The sequence below is a fragment of the Eschrichtius robustus genome, chromosome 13 (genome assembly GCF_028021215.1).
Source record: "Eschrichtius robustus isolate mEscRob2 chromosome 13, mEscRob2.pri, whole genome shotgun sequence".
Taxonomy (NCBI): domain Eukaryota; kingdom Metazoa; phylum Chordata; class Mammalia; order Artiodactyla; family Eschrichtiidae; genus Eschrichtius; species Eschrichtius robustus.
In genome coordinates this window covers 90,853,869-90,868,806 of record NC_090836.1, presented here as the reverse complement: position 1 = coordinate 90,868,806, position 14,938 = coordinate 90,853,869, and the positions used below count along the sequence as shown (strand labels likewise).

General features: G+C 48.0%; 1 protein-coding gene across 2 annotated transcripts in view; it reads right to left on the bottom strand.

Annotated features, from left to right (window-relative positions):
- Window positions 1-431: 431 nt before the first annotated feature.
- The window catches only part of RFX4 (regulatory factor X4), a 163,485-nt gene continuing 148,978 nt past the window's right edge, over window positions 432-14,938 (bottom strand). For both annotated transcript variants that reach the window (XM_068560654.1, XM_068560655.1), the window contains 3 exons: window positions 10,971-11,133; window positions 9,145-9,283; window positions 432-704 (listed from right to left, as the gene is read on the bottom strand). In XM_068560654.1, coding sequence (XP_068416755.1) covers window positions 432-704; window positions 9,145-9,283; window positions 10,971-11,133 — 575 coding nt within the window. The remainder of the gene's footprint in view (window positions 705-9,144; window positions 9,284-10,970; window positions 11,134-14,938) is intronic.

The window sequence follows — 14,938 nt, the reverse complement described above, 5'->3', positions numbered from 1 at the left end:
TAAATTATGTGCCCATCCAAAAGCACAAGCCAGGTTCCGTCTCTAGTATCCACCCTTCAAGACTAAAGAGCTTTTGTCAACAGGAAAATAGGTAATTTACTGGGAATGGTTGCCAGCATAAAGTGAAGGCATGGAACAGAGGGAAAAGGCACAGGTCGGCCTGCCCGAGATAGTGCTCTATACAAACAGTCAAGTCTGGCTTGGCTAAAGGAACCCAACCTCACTGACTTTTAGGGAGTCCCATTTCTGAACTAAAGTTTATTCATCCCACACTGAATCCCAGCCTCATGTTCATTAGGAAAATGGACGCCTAGGAATAGTCCAGGAGTTATGATGTATTGAGATAAAATTCTTCTGGGGGGTGGGTGTTGAGTTTATTATTATTATTAATAATTATTATTAATATTAAATATGGATTCCTATGAAAGCAGTCACTTAGCCCATCCTGTGGAGGCCTCTCCGTTGATGTAAGCAAAGCCAGGAAAGTGTTGCATGTGCTCATACTCAGAATTCCTGCGCGTGGTCAGGGGTGTGTACATGTCACTAGAGTTTCCATACCTTGTGGAATGCACAGACGGGCTTGTGTAGCACGTGTTGGCTGTGGGCACCTCTGGCCATCGGGGGGTGACTGGGGTAGGATGCAGTCTGGGAGTACTGCTCATCAAACAAGGCTCCATCCGGGAAGTGGGGCTATTAAACGGGTACTTGTTGAGGGGAAAGAAATTCCACAAAGTTAAAATTAGCTTGAAGTTGCACATACACAATATCAGTCATGTTCACAGTTTAAGTTAAATTTCTTAAGACGCTGTTAATGAAAGTTGATGGGAAGTAATCAGTGAAATTCTGAAAGATTGACTCTTGGTCTAGGAAGCATATAACAGGAGAAATGCAAAGGATTTCATAGCCAGAGCTAGGCTGATAGTCACTCAACCAAAAATACTGACTTCGTGCTCTTAATCTGCAATATTTTGGGAAGTCAAACCCAAAAGAAGGAATAACCCCACTGGGAATACAGGAGCGAGAGAGAGAGAGAGAGAGAGAGAGAGAGAGAAAGAGTGAGTGTGAGTGTGTGTGTGTACAGGAAGAACAGCATGTCCAAAGAGATACAGATATATGGATGGATGGTTTTGAGCTTTATCACTTTATCATTTTAGGAGATGTGATAGGTCCCACTCCACCAACCCAAGGGAACAATACTGCCAAGAAAAACACAATGACATCATTAAAAATAGCATTTTACAGTTGAATTCAATTATGAACTGCAACCTAAAAGCAGGCTTTTGAAGAGGAAGCAAGTCAACAGCTTCAAAGGTTATTATTAGTGCCTATCATTCACAGAACATCTCTCTTTTCGGTTCACATTCACTGAAGTCCTAGAAGATATACAAGCAGGAAATGGTAAATTACTGGGCTTGGTGTGAATGTGGAAGAAGGAGTCAAGATAAGCCAACTGGGAGGGGAGGTGCTTTTGTGCGGGCCAGGAAGACAGGTGTTAATAGCTACAAGAAGAGGGGAAGCCGTTCTGGAGAGAATCGGGAATAAGAGGAGTGCCCCTGAAGTGCTGCTTCTTTTACATTCTTTTCCGTTACCGAGACAGCTATGCAAATAAGCCGCTTTTAGTACAATCAGAGGGGAGGAAGGGGAGGAGCTCTGGGCTCCCTTTGCGAGCTCCCGGTCTGCAGGCCTGGCAACACAAAGATTTCCTTGCTGTGCTAAGGGCCACCCCGACAAGAGCAGGAGCCAGTCAATAAGGGTGGCAAGGGCAACGAGTAGGGAGAGAGCCTATATGTGCAAATGTCGGAATTCTTCTGCTCCCCATCTGTCTTCCCTGACAGTTGGAGAGTGGAGCCCCGAGGGGTTCGGTGGGAAGCTGCCCCCTGTGAGGGAGACAGACAGGCTGAAGCCTAGACAGCCAGGAGAAGGGGTTATGACAACAGTGGTGCCCCCTGTAGAGTGGGCCAGAGGGGAACTGTTCTGCCTCTTTGAGAGGGAGCCCGAGGGGCAGCAGGGGAAGGCTGTTAGGCCCAAAGCACACGAAGAGAACCAGCTATTCACAGGTCAAGGGGGAGGGCGCCAAGTTCTAGCAGTGAGGGTTTTGTCCTACCTAGGACAGACGACACGCCCTCCGCAGTCAGAAGAACAGGTAGGAAAGAGGGAGAAGGGCGTAGGTGGTATCTGGGAGCTCGGGGGAGAAGGCACCAAGGGGTGTTGCCAAGGAGACCAGGGACAGCATACGGAGCCTTTCATAATCCCCACATCAGCTGTGTGTACGGCAGCCACGGTGGACCCTCAGGCCTGGGCGGTGGGATTCTAGCCCAGGACCTATTCTAAACCCCAAAGAGACCGTACAGAGATTGGGCCCTGCCCAAGATAACAAGATCCCGGGTGTTAAATAGGTAATATATTAAGATTATTACAAAATGGTCTCTAATTTTTTCCAAAAGGTGGCTTTCCCCTGCTGATAGTCTCTCAAGTAAGCTCCCTGGATGCATGTCCCCTCCCTGGCACAGAGGCCTCCACTCTGGTCCTTTGGCCTGCCCAGCTGGTTCCCACCTCAGAGAATTTTGTCCCACCTGTTCCCTCTGCCTAGAACACTTCTTCCCCACCCCTAGCCTATTCCCAAGCTCCTTCCATGCTTGCCTTTTCATCATTCTTCAGACCTCAGCTCAAATGTCCCCTCTTCAGAGAGACGTTTCTGGACATCCTCTCTCTGCAAGCTAAGTGCCTCACCCCCCATCTCTCAGGTCAGGATCTTAACATCCTGCTTGTCAGCTGTCTCCTTTCACTGGCTTATATTCCTAAGCTCCTGGTGGGGCTTTGTCATGTTCTCTACCATATGCCCAACATCTGAAATGATGCCTGGCACCTAGCAGGTGCTACATAACTTATCTGGTGAATGAACACTAGGACGTTACCGCTAGAAAGAACGTTAGGGATCATATAATCCAACCCCATGTTGTACAGATGTTGTACAGAAAACTAGGATCCGTAAAGTGAGGTGCCACATGGCAAGCTAGGGGGAGAGCTGGCAGAAAAGCCCGGTCCTGGGCTGGTACTTTCCTCCACATCAATTTGACTGGCCCAAACGAGGCATGACCCACCACAACTGAACTGCAGAGAATTCAGAGAGGAAGACACTCCTTTCCTGGAACACAGCCCATTAAACTTGAATCTCTCTGTCACTCTTCCTTTAAGTTCCCCCCTCCCCTACAGACCACAGGGTCTTACAACCCTGACCAGGCCTCAGCTTGATGCTTCTGACAAGAGTCCTACTTGCCTGGCTTGTGTAGGTACCATGTCACCATGTGGACTTGGAGGCTCCTCCCCACAGAACCCAAGAGAGCGTGGCTTTTGTGCCAAATCAGGGACCCTAGATGCAGCTGTGCCCAGCGGTTGTGTCACAGGCTCAAAAGAGTAATTGCCTGGAAATGAGACTGGCTCAAAATATCTCCAATGTGACAATAAAATTCTGTTACCACAGAATCCGGCCTGGAAAATTCTGTCCCGTTAGGTCAGCTAATTGCAAATGAGTCAGTGACTCGTCTTCCCCGTGGTGAAGAGACCATTGAGAGCTGAGAGGCTGGGGTGCCCGCTGCCCGGCCTGGCCATTAAAGCCACCAGTGAGGCCTCTCTTTAGTCTGGCGGGAGCACCCGCCTCACCTTTCACACTTCACATCCGGGTTCAGGCGGGCTCCTCGGGCCCGCTGGGCACAAACCCTGGGGTCCCGAGAGCTCTGCTCAGGATAAAGGCACTTTTTGTTGAGGGCCCCTAACCAGAGGTTAGCCTTGTCTAGGTCAAATCCCACACTGTTGCTACTGATGTGAAAATGGAGATGAGTCACCGGTCCCCGCCCCGTGAGAGGTGTGCGAGGGGTGTCTGTGGGCACGTGTATGTGCACGTGTGTGTGCACATGTGGGCAAAGGTTCCCTCAAGGGGCCGTGACGTGAGTCCATCTCAGCTGAGACTGACCCCGGGCCTCTCCGGAACCATTTTAGGAAGTGCTATTTTGAGAAGTGACTCCTCACACCAAGGGCTGACTTTCCTGCACTTGGAGAGGGAAGAATGAGCCCTTTATCCCTGACCCTCGCCAAACGGACTGTTACTTGAGCACGGGTGAAAGGTGGCCCCTGTCGGGAGCACAAACTGTTTTCCTATGAAAGGCGGCTCTCACTGACCACAAAGTTCTGCCAACAGGCACCCCACCCCCCACCCAGGACATGGCTCCCCCAAGACTGTGCCAGACGGTCCACATCTGCTGAGTTCTTCGGGTCAGGATTAATTGAGTTAATACATGTGAAACACTTCGAGCTTCCACACAGTAAGTTTTCAAAACGTGGTAACTATTATGGATACTCTTCTTCTTCAAGTCCTAGCATCGTGGTCCACTAATGACAGGAAGAGCCTTAGTGACTGACCACCTGGTCCTACCTCTCACTTTACAGATGAGGGAACTGAGGGCAAGAGAGTGGAAATGATCTACCTGAGGTCACACAGCAACTTACTACCAGAGTAAGGATCCACTCATCCCTTCATTCATTGACGAGTATTTCCTGAGGACCCACCAAGGGCCAGGTCTGTTCTGGGTCCTGGGAATAAAATGGTCAGAAAAAAAGGACCTGGTCCCTGCCTTCACAGAGCTAGTAGAGTTGAGGAAGACAGAAATTAATTCTATAATTACGAAAATACAATAACAGTGGTGTTACAAAGGATAATGATGAAAATATACACACAGAGTGTTAACTATGAGCTAGGCCCTGTTCTAACCTTTATTAACTCACTCAAACCTCACAACAACCCTATGAAATAGGTACTAGAATTATCTCCATTTTTCAGATGAGGAGACTGAGGCACAGAGCTAATCAGAGGCAGAGCTGAGATTTGAACTCAGGAAGCCTGGCTCTACAGTCAGAGCTTTTATACCACAATGGTGGACTGCTTTTATTCCACTATGGTGGACTGCTTTTATTCCACTATGGTGGACTGCTTTTACTCCCTTCGGCCCAGGATGCTATCCCAAAGTGGAGCACGCTAAGCAAACTTTGTAGCCGTCACTGGGCCACTGAGATCGAGGACCCGCTGGCCCTGGGCTGGTCCGCTGGAGTTGCTGTGAGAGCTGTGTGACCGGCTGGCAAGGCTGGGCCTTGGCCATACAGACGAGAAATGCGGAACAACTTTCTGGTCCACTCTCTAAGTGTCTTTCTAGCCAGTTTGCTTCTGGTTGATCAAATGGCTTTTGAGCTCAAGGGCCCACTTCACATTCATGGCTGCTGACAGGGTAGAGGTTCCGTGAATGTGTGTTGAATGAGGCTCAGAAATACTTTGTGGCCGTGTGTTTGGTTTGTTTTCTCTTTCTGGTTGGGCATGAGAATGGGGAACCTGGGAAAGGGCAGCTAATACTGTCCCTTGTTCACTCATTTTGGTGTGGACAAGTGCAGCATAGCGGCAAGAAGGGTGTTTTTCTGAAATAATTCAAACCTTACCCTGTGCAATCTGATTCATCTGGACTCACTAATTGAGAAATTATGAGAATTCAAGCAGGACTGGAGGTTTACCTTTGTAGTACCCATGAAGAAAGCATGTCTTGTATAAATGAGTAGTATAAACAAGGGCACACAATGCCCTATTTCAAAAAACAAATGACTTCACATTATTTTATGTATATAAATGCTGGGATGTCTGCGATTACTGAACTTCACAGAGGTGTTGTATCCGTTCTTTAAGGCAAACCTGGTAAGCATTTACTTGCAGAAGTTAGTTTCTTGTGCTAATGACCGACTGCATTCTTTAACCATATTCTATGGTCGTGATTCTTCTTCCATTCAGACTAATCTTTTCCCCACCAAGTCCGATGTAATGAAGTGTGATATTCAGTATTCAGGAGTGGAACGGCTTGACCTCTGCTCTGGAAAGCTAAAACTAATTAGCCCTGCAGTGGATTTTTCCCTATGTGCTCAACCTTAAACCAAAGTACCAGGAAAGGAAAGAAACACAGTATCTTGGGTGTGTGATTCTTCTCTTTGGGAACCTGAAGCTTATTAAGGACAGCTGCAGTAACCTCTCCAATTTACCTCCCACCCTCCAAAACACACACCGTGTAGTGTTCAGTGCCACAGGCCTGGGGTTGAGATTTGGAGGATTTGCCTTTGAGTCTGCTTTGTCACTTACTGGATGCACGACCCCGGGGCAAATGACCTTCTGAGGTTTTCCTCGTCTTTAAATCCTGGGGAAAATGCTTTCTCCCTGAGGTTGCGCTGAGAATTAATAAGTGAGCCTCTGGTATTTGAAAGTGCCTAAAACAGTGCTTGACGCATAAATGTTAACGAAAAACTAAACGAAGGATTCTTTGTCTTTAGACAGTACCCTCCCCAGGAGAAGCGCTGATCTCGCCCTTGTAACCCTAACCCTAACCCATCGACCTGGGCAGAGATGTTATATGACTAACGCCTCCCCACCACACTTTACAAATGGAGATGAAGGCATTAAGCACCAAGTGGGGAGCATGAGCGGGTGGTGGGGGTCAGAGGTTGTGAAAGGACCTTGGCTGAGAGCCACAGGACACGTTGGTGAAGAGGCTGCAGGACCCTTTCACCTCCCACACCTAATCTGGGTTCCACGGGCTCCTCCAGGGGCGTTCGTTTAGTCCTCAGCCCTTCGACTGGGACCAGCGATTAAATGGTAATGCTCCAGCTGGGGACCGTTGTGGTTTCCAGGGTGGATGCTTCGACCTGTCTTTGATCGGCAGGGATCACCGCACGGGCCTTTAGGAGCCACCGGCCTCTTCTTTTTGTAGCAAAAGGCTTTAAAAATAACATCCCAGAAAAGCCAGCTCCAGAAATTTCATGAGGAGGAATGAGGGAGTGAAGAAAGAGGGAAGATGATGCCAGGAGCTGTGGCTGGGATTTTAGCTTGATCTTGCCAGTGTCTCCTTACTGGAGGCGAAGCTCTCCCAAAGCAGGCACGCTTCCATCTCATTCTCCCCGTATTCTCAGAGGCTAAGCAGTGCTTGCCGCATAGTGGGCACTCGACAGTCGTGGGGGAGTGATCGATTGAATGAATGAATGAATGAGTGGGCTGCTTAGACTGTGTGTGACCCAGTCTATGGCAGCAGCTCTAAGTCGCTTAGGGGATCACCGTGGGGAGCACAGACTCTGCTCCCAAGGGAAGCAGTACCTAGGGAACAGGCCTCTCTGTGTGACGCAGTTGGAGACCTATAACGAATGCCCCGGGTGATGATTTAGAGGAATCCACTTCTTGGCTTGTCTGGGGATTATACCAGGGCTCCCCCGGTACTGCGGAGGGAAATCAAAACAGACGCCTGCTCGCCCCGAGTGCCCGTGTACCGTGGGTACACTCTGCTCGGTGCCCTCCCTCGGAGGCAGGCCTGTGCTGACAGCTGATGTAACTGCAGCCTGCATCCCAGCTCACGTCCCGCCACCTCCGTCCTGGACTCCTGCAAGTGCTTCCCGGCAGCGCTCCTGTTCTGCCAATCCCCTCTCTGCTTCGTCGTCCTTCGGCCGGTGCTGCAGGAGCTCTTTCCTAAGCACAGCTCTCATCTTGCCTCCCAAACCTTCTGCACCTCCCACCCTGCCTGCCACACACCACGGTTGTCTATGCTGCCCCACCTCCTGTTCACTCCTCTGTTCAATAAACAGTGGATGCCCTCCAGGAGAGGTGACAGAGGCTGGTGCTCAAGAGCCTGGGCAGCCAGGGTCACACTGCCTGGGTTCAAGTCCTCGGGCAAGTTATTCTCGCTGCCTTTCTGCAACGGTTACCATGGAGGTGTGGAAAGTGCTCGGCACTATGCTTGGCACGGCACAGCATTCAGGAAAAGCTAGCTGTTCTTTTTGATGGGTGCTGTGACCCGGAGACCCTAGACTTAATTTCTGCCTTCAAGGAGCTCTGGGGTCTCCTGTGGGTGTCAGGAAAGTCAGTGATGACAAGTATGCCAACAGAAGAAAGCCCAATGCACTATGTGAGTACAGAGGAGTGGCACCGAATACGGTCCTGGAGGAAGGACGAGGGCAGCGTCAGCAAGTGCCGCGCAGACAGTGGGATGCCTGTCCTGAACAGCAAGCAGAAGAGGCTGAGGAAGAGAATCCCAGCCCGAGGCAACGGTATCTGCGAAGACCCGGGGGAACTGCACGTGGGCTGCCATGGCTGGGGCAAAGGTGGGGTACGGCTGGCAGGCCAGAAAGGCAGGCAGAGCCCAGATGATCATGAGTCTTGAGAGACGTGCTAAGGAGTTGAACTTGACTTTGAAAGCGATGACATGCAAAAGAGGGAGAGTGTTATGGCCAGTTGGCTTTTTTTCCCAAAAGATTCCTCCAGCTGCAGTACTGGGGATGGACCAGAGACGGGGCGAGTTCAGTGGCATGGCAACAGATGGGAAGGCTCTTGTCATCATCCAGGTTGGATAAAGACCTGACCTGAGGCAAGGACAGTGAGCGTGCAGAGACTACGAGGACGCAGAACTGGATGGAACTGGTGACCAGTTGTGTTTGGGGCCCAGTGCACAGGAACACGTCTGAGACAAGTGGAGCACCCAGCACTGGTGTGACAGGTGCAGCCACTGTCCCCACTCACCAAGGCCACAGAGGAGCAACGTGGTTTGTTAGACAGTGAAGAGCCAAAGGCCTGAGAATGGTCTGATAAGGGTCCATTTCAGGAGGACTCTTCTGGTAAGGTTGTGTGTGTGGGCTGGACTGAAAAGGAACAGACGTGAAACCAAGAGACCAGTCAGGATGATGCTGGCATGACAGTCCTCCACGACAGGACTCCATGAGGGTCTGACTGCACCAGGAGGGGGTGATGGGAGAGGACACAAAAGATCCAGTCTGAGGGTGGCTGCCCCAAAAAAGGACAACAGACATTGCGGCCGCTTGGCTCCTGGGAGACAGGTCAAAGGGAGGACAGAACTAAAGGCATGCGGTCGGCGCCCATGTACGTGAAAGCAAGTAGGGGTGAACGCTGGCTGAGCACCCACTGTGGGCAGCCACTGGAGGGAAGAGATGGCACTGAGGAAAAGACAGTCCTTTCCTTGGAGGCACACAGTATGCAGAAGGTGCTTATTAATTGTGTTGAATTGACCAGACCTGGCACCAAGCACACCAAGGCCTGGACAGCAAGCGGGGCCACCGACTCACCTGTGCGGAGCTCCTGTGGTACGGGGAGTAGTGCAGCGGTCCCGAGATGGCCGTGTCGTGCGGGAGGGCCGGGTACTGGCTCTGCATTGGGGGAGGATGCTGGTTGCCATAGCTCCCATAGTTATAGCTTCCCGTGTATCTAAAACGCATTAGGCACGTTGAATATTGTGAGTAACAGCAGGGAGAACAAATCAGTTTGACATCTTTAAAAATCAACCTCATCTACTTTTTTTCCTCTTTGTTCTTTTCTTTCTTTTTGTTTTCCATTTTTCTTCTTTCTGTTTCCTACCATCTCCACTCTGCGGCTTTGCTGTGATAGTTTTAAACTCCCAGGTGGGTTTTCCTCCTCCCCTCAGCATACCTCCCTCACCACCCGGCGAGTGCGCAGGGAATGAGAACCAGCCCTGAGCAAAACATCATTAGTGATGGAAACCTCTTCTCCTGTTGTGGTAAAAAGCCCCATATTATAGCCTGAAGTCAAATAGGAAAAAAAGAAGAAATTACTTTGGGACTTCTGTTTTTGTATTGTTCAGGCCTTTGCTTCCCCATCTCTCTGGTGGTGGGGGGACACCACGGCCAACCAGGTGTCGGCCTCCGGTTCTAAGCCTGGCTCCACCCCTTCCCAGCTGTGGGACCTTGGGCTACTCGCACCCTTGTGTCTCACATCTGTAATAAAAATGCTGCACGTGACCCTGAGGGTCACTTTCTATTATAAAATAGAAAGTCTTGTGGAAACATAGGATACTATTACCACTATTCTTCTTAATAACATCTTTACAGCAAAGACACTGACATACGACCATGCGGCTGTCTGTTGTGCCACTTCGGCAGAGTCGGAAGCTCTCTGAAACAATTTCTAAGTTGATTTTAAATGTGTGGGGAAGTACTCCAGGAGGCCCCGTGAGGAGATGGGGGCCGCCCCGCTGACAGGGCAGGGGCACGTGAGCCTGTGGAATTCACTCCAAGTATGCCCACAGCCAGGCCTCAGGCTACCACGTGGAAGGGACCTGAGCGGTCCTCCTCCGTCCCCTCCTGTGTCCCCCAGAGCTGGTCTGTTGGAACCTGGCTTGTGAGGCTTACTGTACCTACATGGCAGTCTCGCCTTCTTGAGAAGAAGGGCCCTTTTTAACATCGTAAGTGTTTTTCAGATAACTGCACATTAGACACTGTGTGAGGAATGTCTTTTAACAAAGACAATGCAAAGTGGCAAAAAGCTGCTACGGTTCAGGTTACCCTTTTAAATGGATGTGTAGCTTATTCATCACAGTAACATCACTACAGATTTGGGGAAAAAATATGGGCAAAATCAATGATTTATTTATTCAGGGTCCAAAGCGCCACTGGAACCCAGGGGGATTCCCTGAACCCCATGAATGACTGCTGCCCTCCAGGGACCTCCAGCCTCGGGTGAGGAAGCCCTCCTCCTATCGAGTCATAAAAGACTTGCACCCACCATGAAGCTGTATGTTATAAGGCTACAAAGTGCACAAGGAGCCACCCAGGGGAGCTGCGGAGAGGGAGTATTCAGTTTTCCTTCCTAAAGGAGGCAGACACAGGCTCAGTCAGCCTGACCCTTACCAGCTGTGTGGCCTTGGGGAACTGGACTTGGTGCAGCCTCAACTTCCTCATCTGTCAAGCGGGGTCACCCGCCTACCTCACCTGGTCATTGCGGGGACTGCATGAGACAGTCGTACAGGGGCAAGAGCACGCTGAGAACTCAACAGAGGGCGCAACCTTCCTGTCCTCTGAGAAAACCACTACCGAGTAAACCCTCCCCTTTCAAATCAAACGTAAAAGCAAGGCAACATCCCAGGAAAGTCACCTACCCGTGCTCGTCTCTGTGGGGATAAACTGGGATCCTGTGTGTGACTGAGGAGGAAGGCACGTGTGTACTCCTCATACAGGGCAGCTGTTGGGAGTTTTCAGCTGGGGACCCTGCCGCCGTCGTCACTGTGTATGTTAGAGACCACGTGTATGACTGCATCGCTCCTGCAGAGACAAATGAAGATGCATCAGTCAGTAACAGTTCTCACACCCCCAGTTCTTCCTTAGAATGCTAGTGGCTTCCCATTGCTCTTCAGCCGAAAGCCAAAATCTTTATAAAGCATGTGTCTTGGTCCTTGCTGATCTCACAAGAAGCATCCCCTACCCTCTGCCTCTGTGCTATCTGATCCAGCCACAATAGCTTTCTTTCATGTTTTCCAGAGTACCATGGTTCCCAGCAACACAGGGCCTTGGCACATGCTGTTTCTGTTGCCTGGAATCCTCAGTTTTCCCTTAGTACCCACTCGTTCTTCATATCTCAATACAAAGAAGCTGTCTCCTAACCCCAGACTAAGTCAGATCCCTTACTGCATGGTGGTGCCTACCACAATTTGTAATCTTACACCCATTAATGAATGTGATAGAATTAATGCCTAATTCCCCACACCAGACTGTAAGTTCCATGAGGGTAGTAGCCTTGTCTATTTTGCCCACCATTAGGTCCCTGGTGCTTAGCCCGGAGACCGGTGGCCAAAAGATTTTCAATAAAAATTTTAAAAGGAAGAAAAGGGAAAGGGAAGATAGGAAGAAAGAAAAAGAGGGAGGGAAGGAGAAAGGACAAAAGAAAGCTCAGGGCAATGTAGCTCAGACAGGCTCCCCAAATAACTTCTCAGCTCTCAACTAAACAGGTGTTAAGGATCCAACAAATTGCTTTAAGCAAAGATAAGTAGATTATTGGACTCTGCCTGCCCAGGTCTTTTTGAAGATTATTAGACAGTGACCTTAACGGTGACCTATTCCATACATATTATTAATTCCATTAATTTGCTTTTTAATTGGATACCTTGAAAGTGCTAGGGACTGGGAAAAGAAACTGACAAAATTTAATACCTTCAAGAGGCTTAGGAACTTTATGAGATAGAATAAAAAATGGTAATTTAAGAAATCACTAATAGTGATAATAAACTCATCAACTTAATTTCTGATAAATTTAGAATGTTGATATAATGGAAAGGATTAAACCTATTTTAAAAGGTAGCGGGAATAGGATTCAGCAACTCCTTGTAGGCACATGGAAGACTGAAGAACTGGTTAAGGGAGGTCATTTTTAAGGTGAACTATAAGAGAAAACTGTGGTCCTCCAATCCTGTACCTTCTATGCAGACCATGTTTAATCTTGAAATTCTTCTGGGAAGATAAAGGAAAGGTTTTCATTTAAAAGTGGAACTCTACCATAATGTCTCTTTGCTCTGGGTCCTAATTCTGCCGTGCACTGGCTGTAAGATCTTGAGCCAGCCTCTTAAATTTTATCTGCCTTTCTTTCATAATCTGTAAAATAGGGATAATTACACCTATTATATCATGTAAGTCATATAAGTCATGTAAGTCATACCTTGTATGACTGTTGTGAGGATTAACTGAGATAATATATGTCAAAAAGCCTGGCACGTGGTAGGCTTTTAATGATATTCAAGCACTCTTCATTGTGAATTCAGGTATTCTTACATCAGACTTTCTTAAAGTAGAAATTTCTTTATTTCCCATTTCAGATTCCAAGAAAGAAAGACAAGTTTCTTGGGTCAGATTCTGTCACCAGGGGTGAAACGTTTGAATAGCGACAGTGATTTAACTAATTACACCAAACTTCTAAACCCATGTTCTTCTGCAAAATCACAAATATCCTCATCCACCAGTATGGCTAAAAGCACCCCTTCTTGGTTTGGATATCCACACCATTATTTTCCCCCCAAAGATAATGACTTTAGCAGGCTGTGTGCTAGGTGTCATTTATAATAAATGCAAGAAAACTAAAAGGAAAAAACCCCCAAAATGATCATGTCTCAGAGGACTGGATTATGCCTGACTGCTCTCCTCTATATTTTGAACTTCATATGAAATTATATAACTGTTGTAATTTTTAAAAAGACCCTTTTTTATTAAAACAGCTTATTGCTGAGGATGGTTTTAACATTTTCTTCATTTTGCTTATTTGTAAAGAATGTGTATTGCCTCTGTGAAAAGAAAAACATTATTAAAATGCATTAAGCAAATTTCACAATTAGAAATGGAATTGGAGGGGGTGGGAAGTTTGGGAAAACAATGAACCAGCCACAGCAAGCAAGTAATTAACCCTTCAAGGCCCTGGGACCTCAGGAGAGCACAGCGAGGTCAGTGGGTATTTTAAAAGGGGCAGTCGGGGAAGCCGAAGGATTTTCTTCCCCCAGCTCCGCAAGCAGTAGGAAGACACAGTGAGAATAGCCATCACCTGAGAGAATGCAGCACAAGTTACTTTTGTGTGAGTTCCTGGAGCACAGCAACGGTTCCTTATTCATCTCTGTATCCCCAACAGAGGGTTTGCCAAATAGTAGGTGTTCAGTAAATTTTTGTTCCATTGAATTTGTTGTTGAAGGAGTAAATGCTGCTAGAAATAGACGTTATCAAACAAAAAGCTAGTGGAACTCTCGGGAAAATGGGCTCCTGTGGTCTGGGAAACAAAACCCCTAAATGGCCATGTGCCAGCAACCTAACAGATCCACTCAGGCAGGCTTAAGCAGATTAACACCTACTGGCTTGGGTGAGAAACGCTCTCTGCCTGGGGAGCAGAAAAGAACACCCCTTGCATTCCCTTTCCTACCGGTGGGACCTCCAGTGAGGATTGCTGCTGCTTCGTTTTTAAGGAAACTAATAAAAGAAAATCTGTGCAGTTAATAGTTTGTGCTTAACTTTTAAGACAGCTCTAATGCTTTTTATTTGTTGGTAAAACAATAACAAACCTTCCATGTTTGTCTAATTCCCATCTTTCTCTTATTCTCCCCTCCCCATTCCCCCACGTCTAATTAAAAGTCTGAGAATAGTGGTGAAAGTCCCTGATCTTTGAGAATCCTATAAAATTGTTGTCCATGTTATAGTATTGAAACTGCTAGATAGGAATGTTTTCTTTCCTTCCCATCCCCAGTAAAACATTCTTCTTCCCCGAGTTTTTGTTGCTGTTGTTTATTTTCTTCTTTTCTTGAAAGGGGTGCCTCAGGACAGGGAGGATGCTTAGAGTATAATAGGCAATCAATAATGATTTGTTAAACGAGTGAATGAATGATCATCCAACATAAACCAGTTCTCACACTAGTTTTTTTTTTTTTTTAATAAGTGGTTTTTTTGGGGTTTATTTATTTATTTACTTATTTATTTATTTATTTATTTATGGCTGTGTTGGGTCTTTGTTTCTGTGCGAGCGCTTTCTCTAGTTGTGGCGAGTGGGGGCCACTCCTCATCGCGGTGCGCGGGCCTCTCACTATCGCGGCCTCTCTTGTTGCGGAGCACAGGCTCCAGACGCGCAGGCTCAGTAATTGCGGCTCACGGGCCTAGTTGCTCCGCGGCATGTGGGATCTTCCCAGACCAGGGCTCGAACCGGTGTCCCCTGCATTGGCAGGCAGATTCTCAACCACTGCGCCACCAAGGAAGCCCCCCTAGTTTCTTTTTATATATTGACTCATTGGATCTTCACAATAATCCTTTTGAGGTAAGTAGTTATTACCTCCTTTTTCAGGTGAGAAAAAAATTGAGGCCCAAAACTTGGTCAGGTAAGTGGCCGAGTTGGGATTTGAACCCAGGTCTGCCCAACTCCATAACCTTTCCGCACTAACAGTTGCTTCTCACACTTGCATGTGCATTTGAATCGCCGGGGATTTTGTTAAAATGCAGATCTGATTCAGTGGGAGATTGGGAGTTGAGCCAGCGATTCTGCGTGTATAACAAGCTTCTAAATGATGACGAAGCTGTTGGTCCATGGAGCACACTTTGAGTAGCAAGCCTC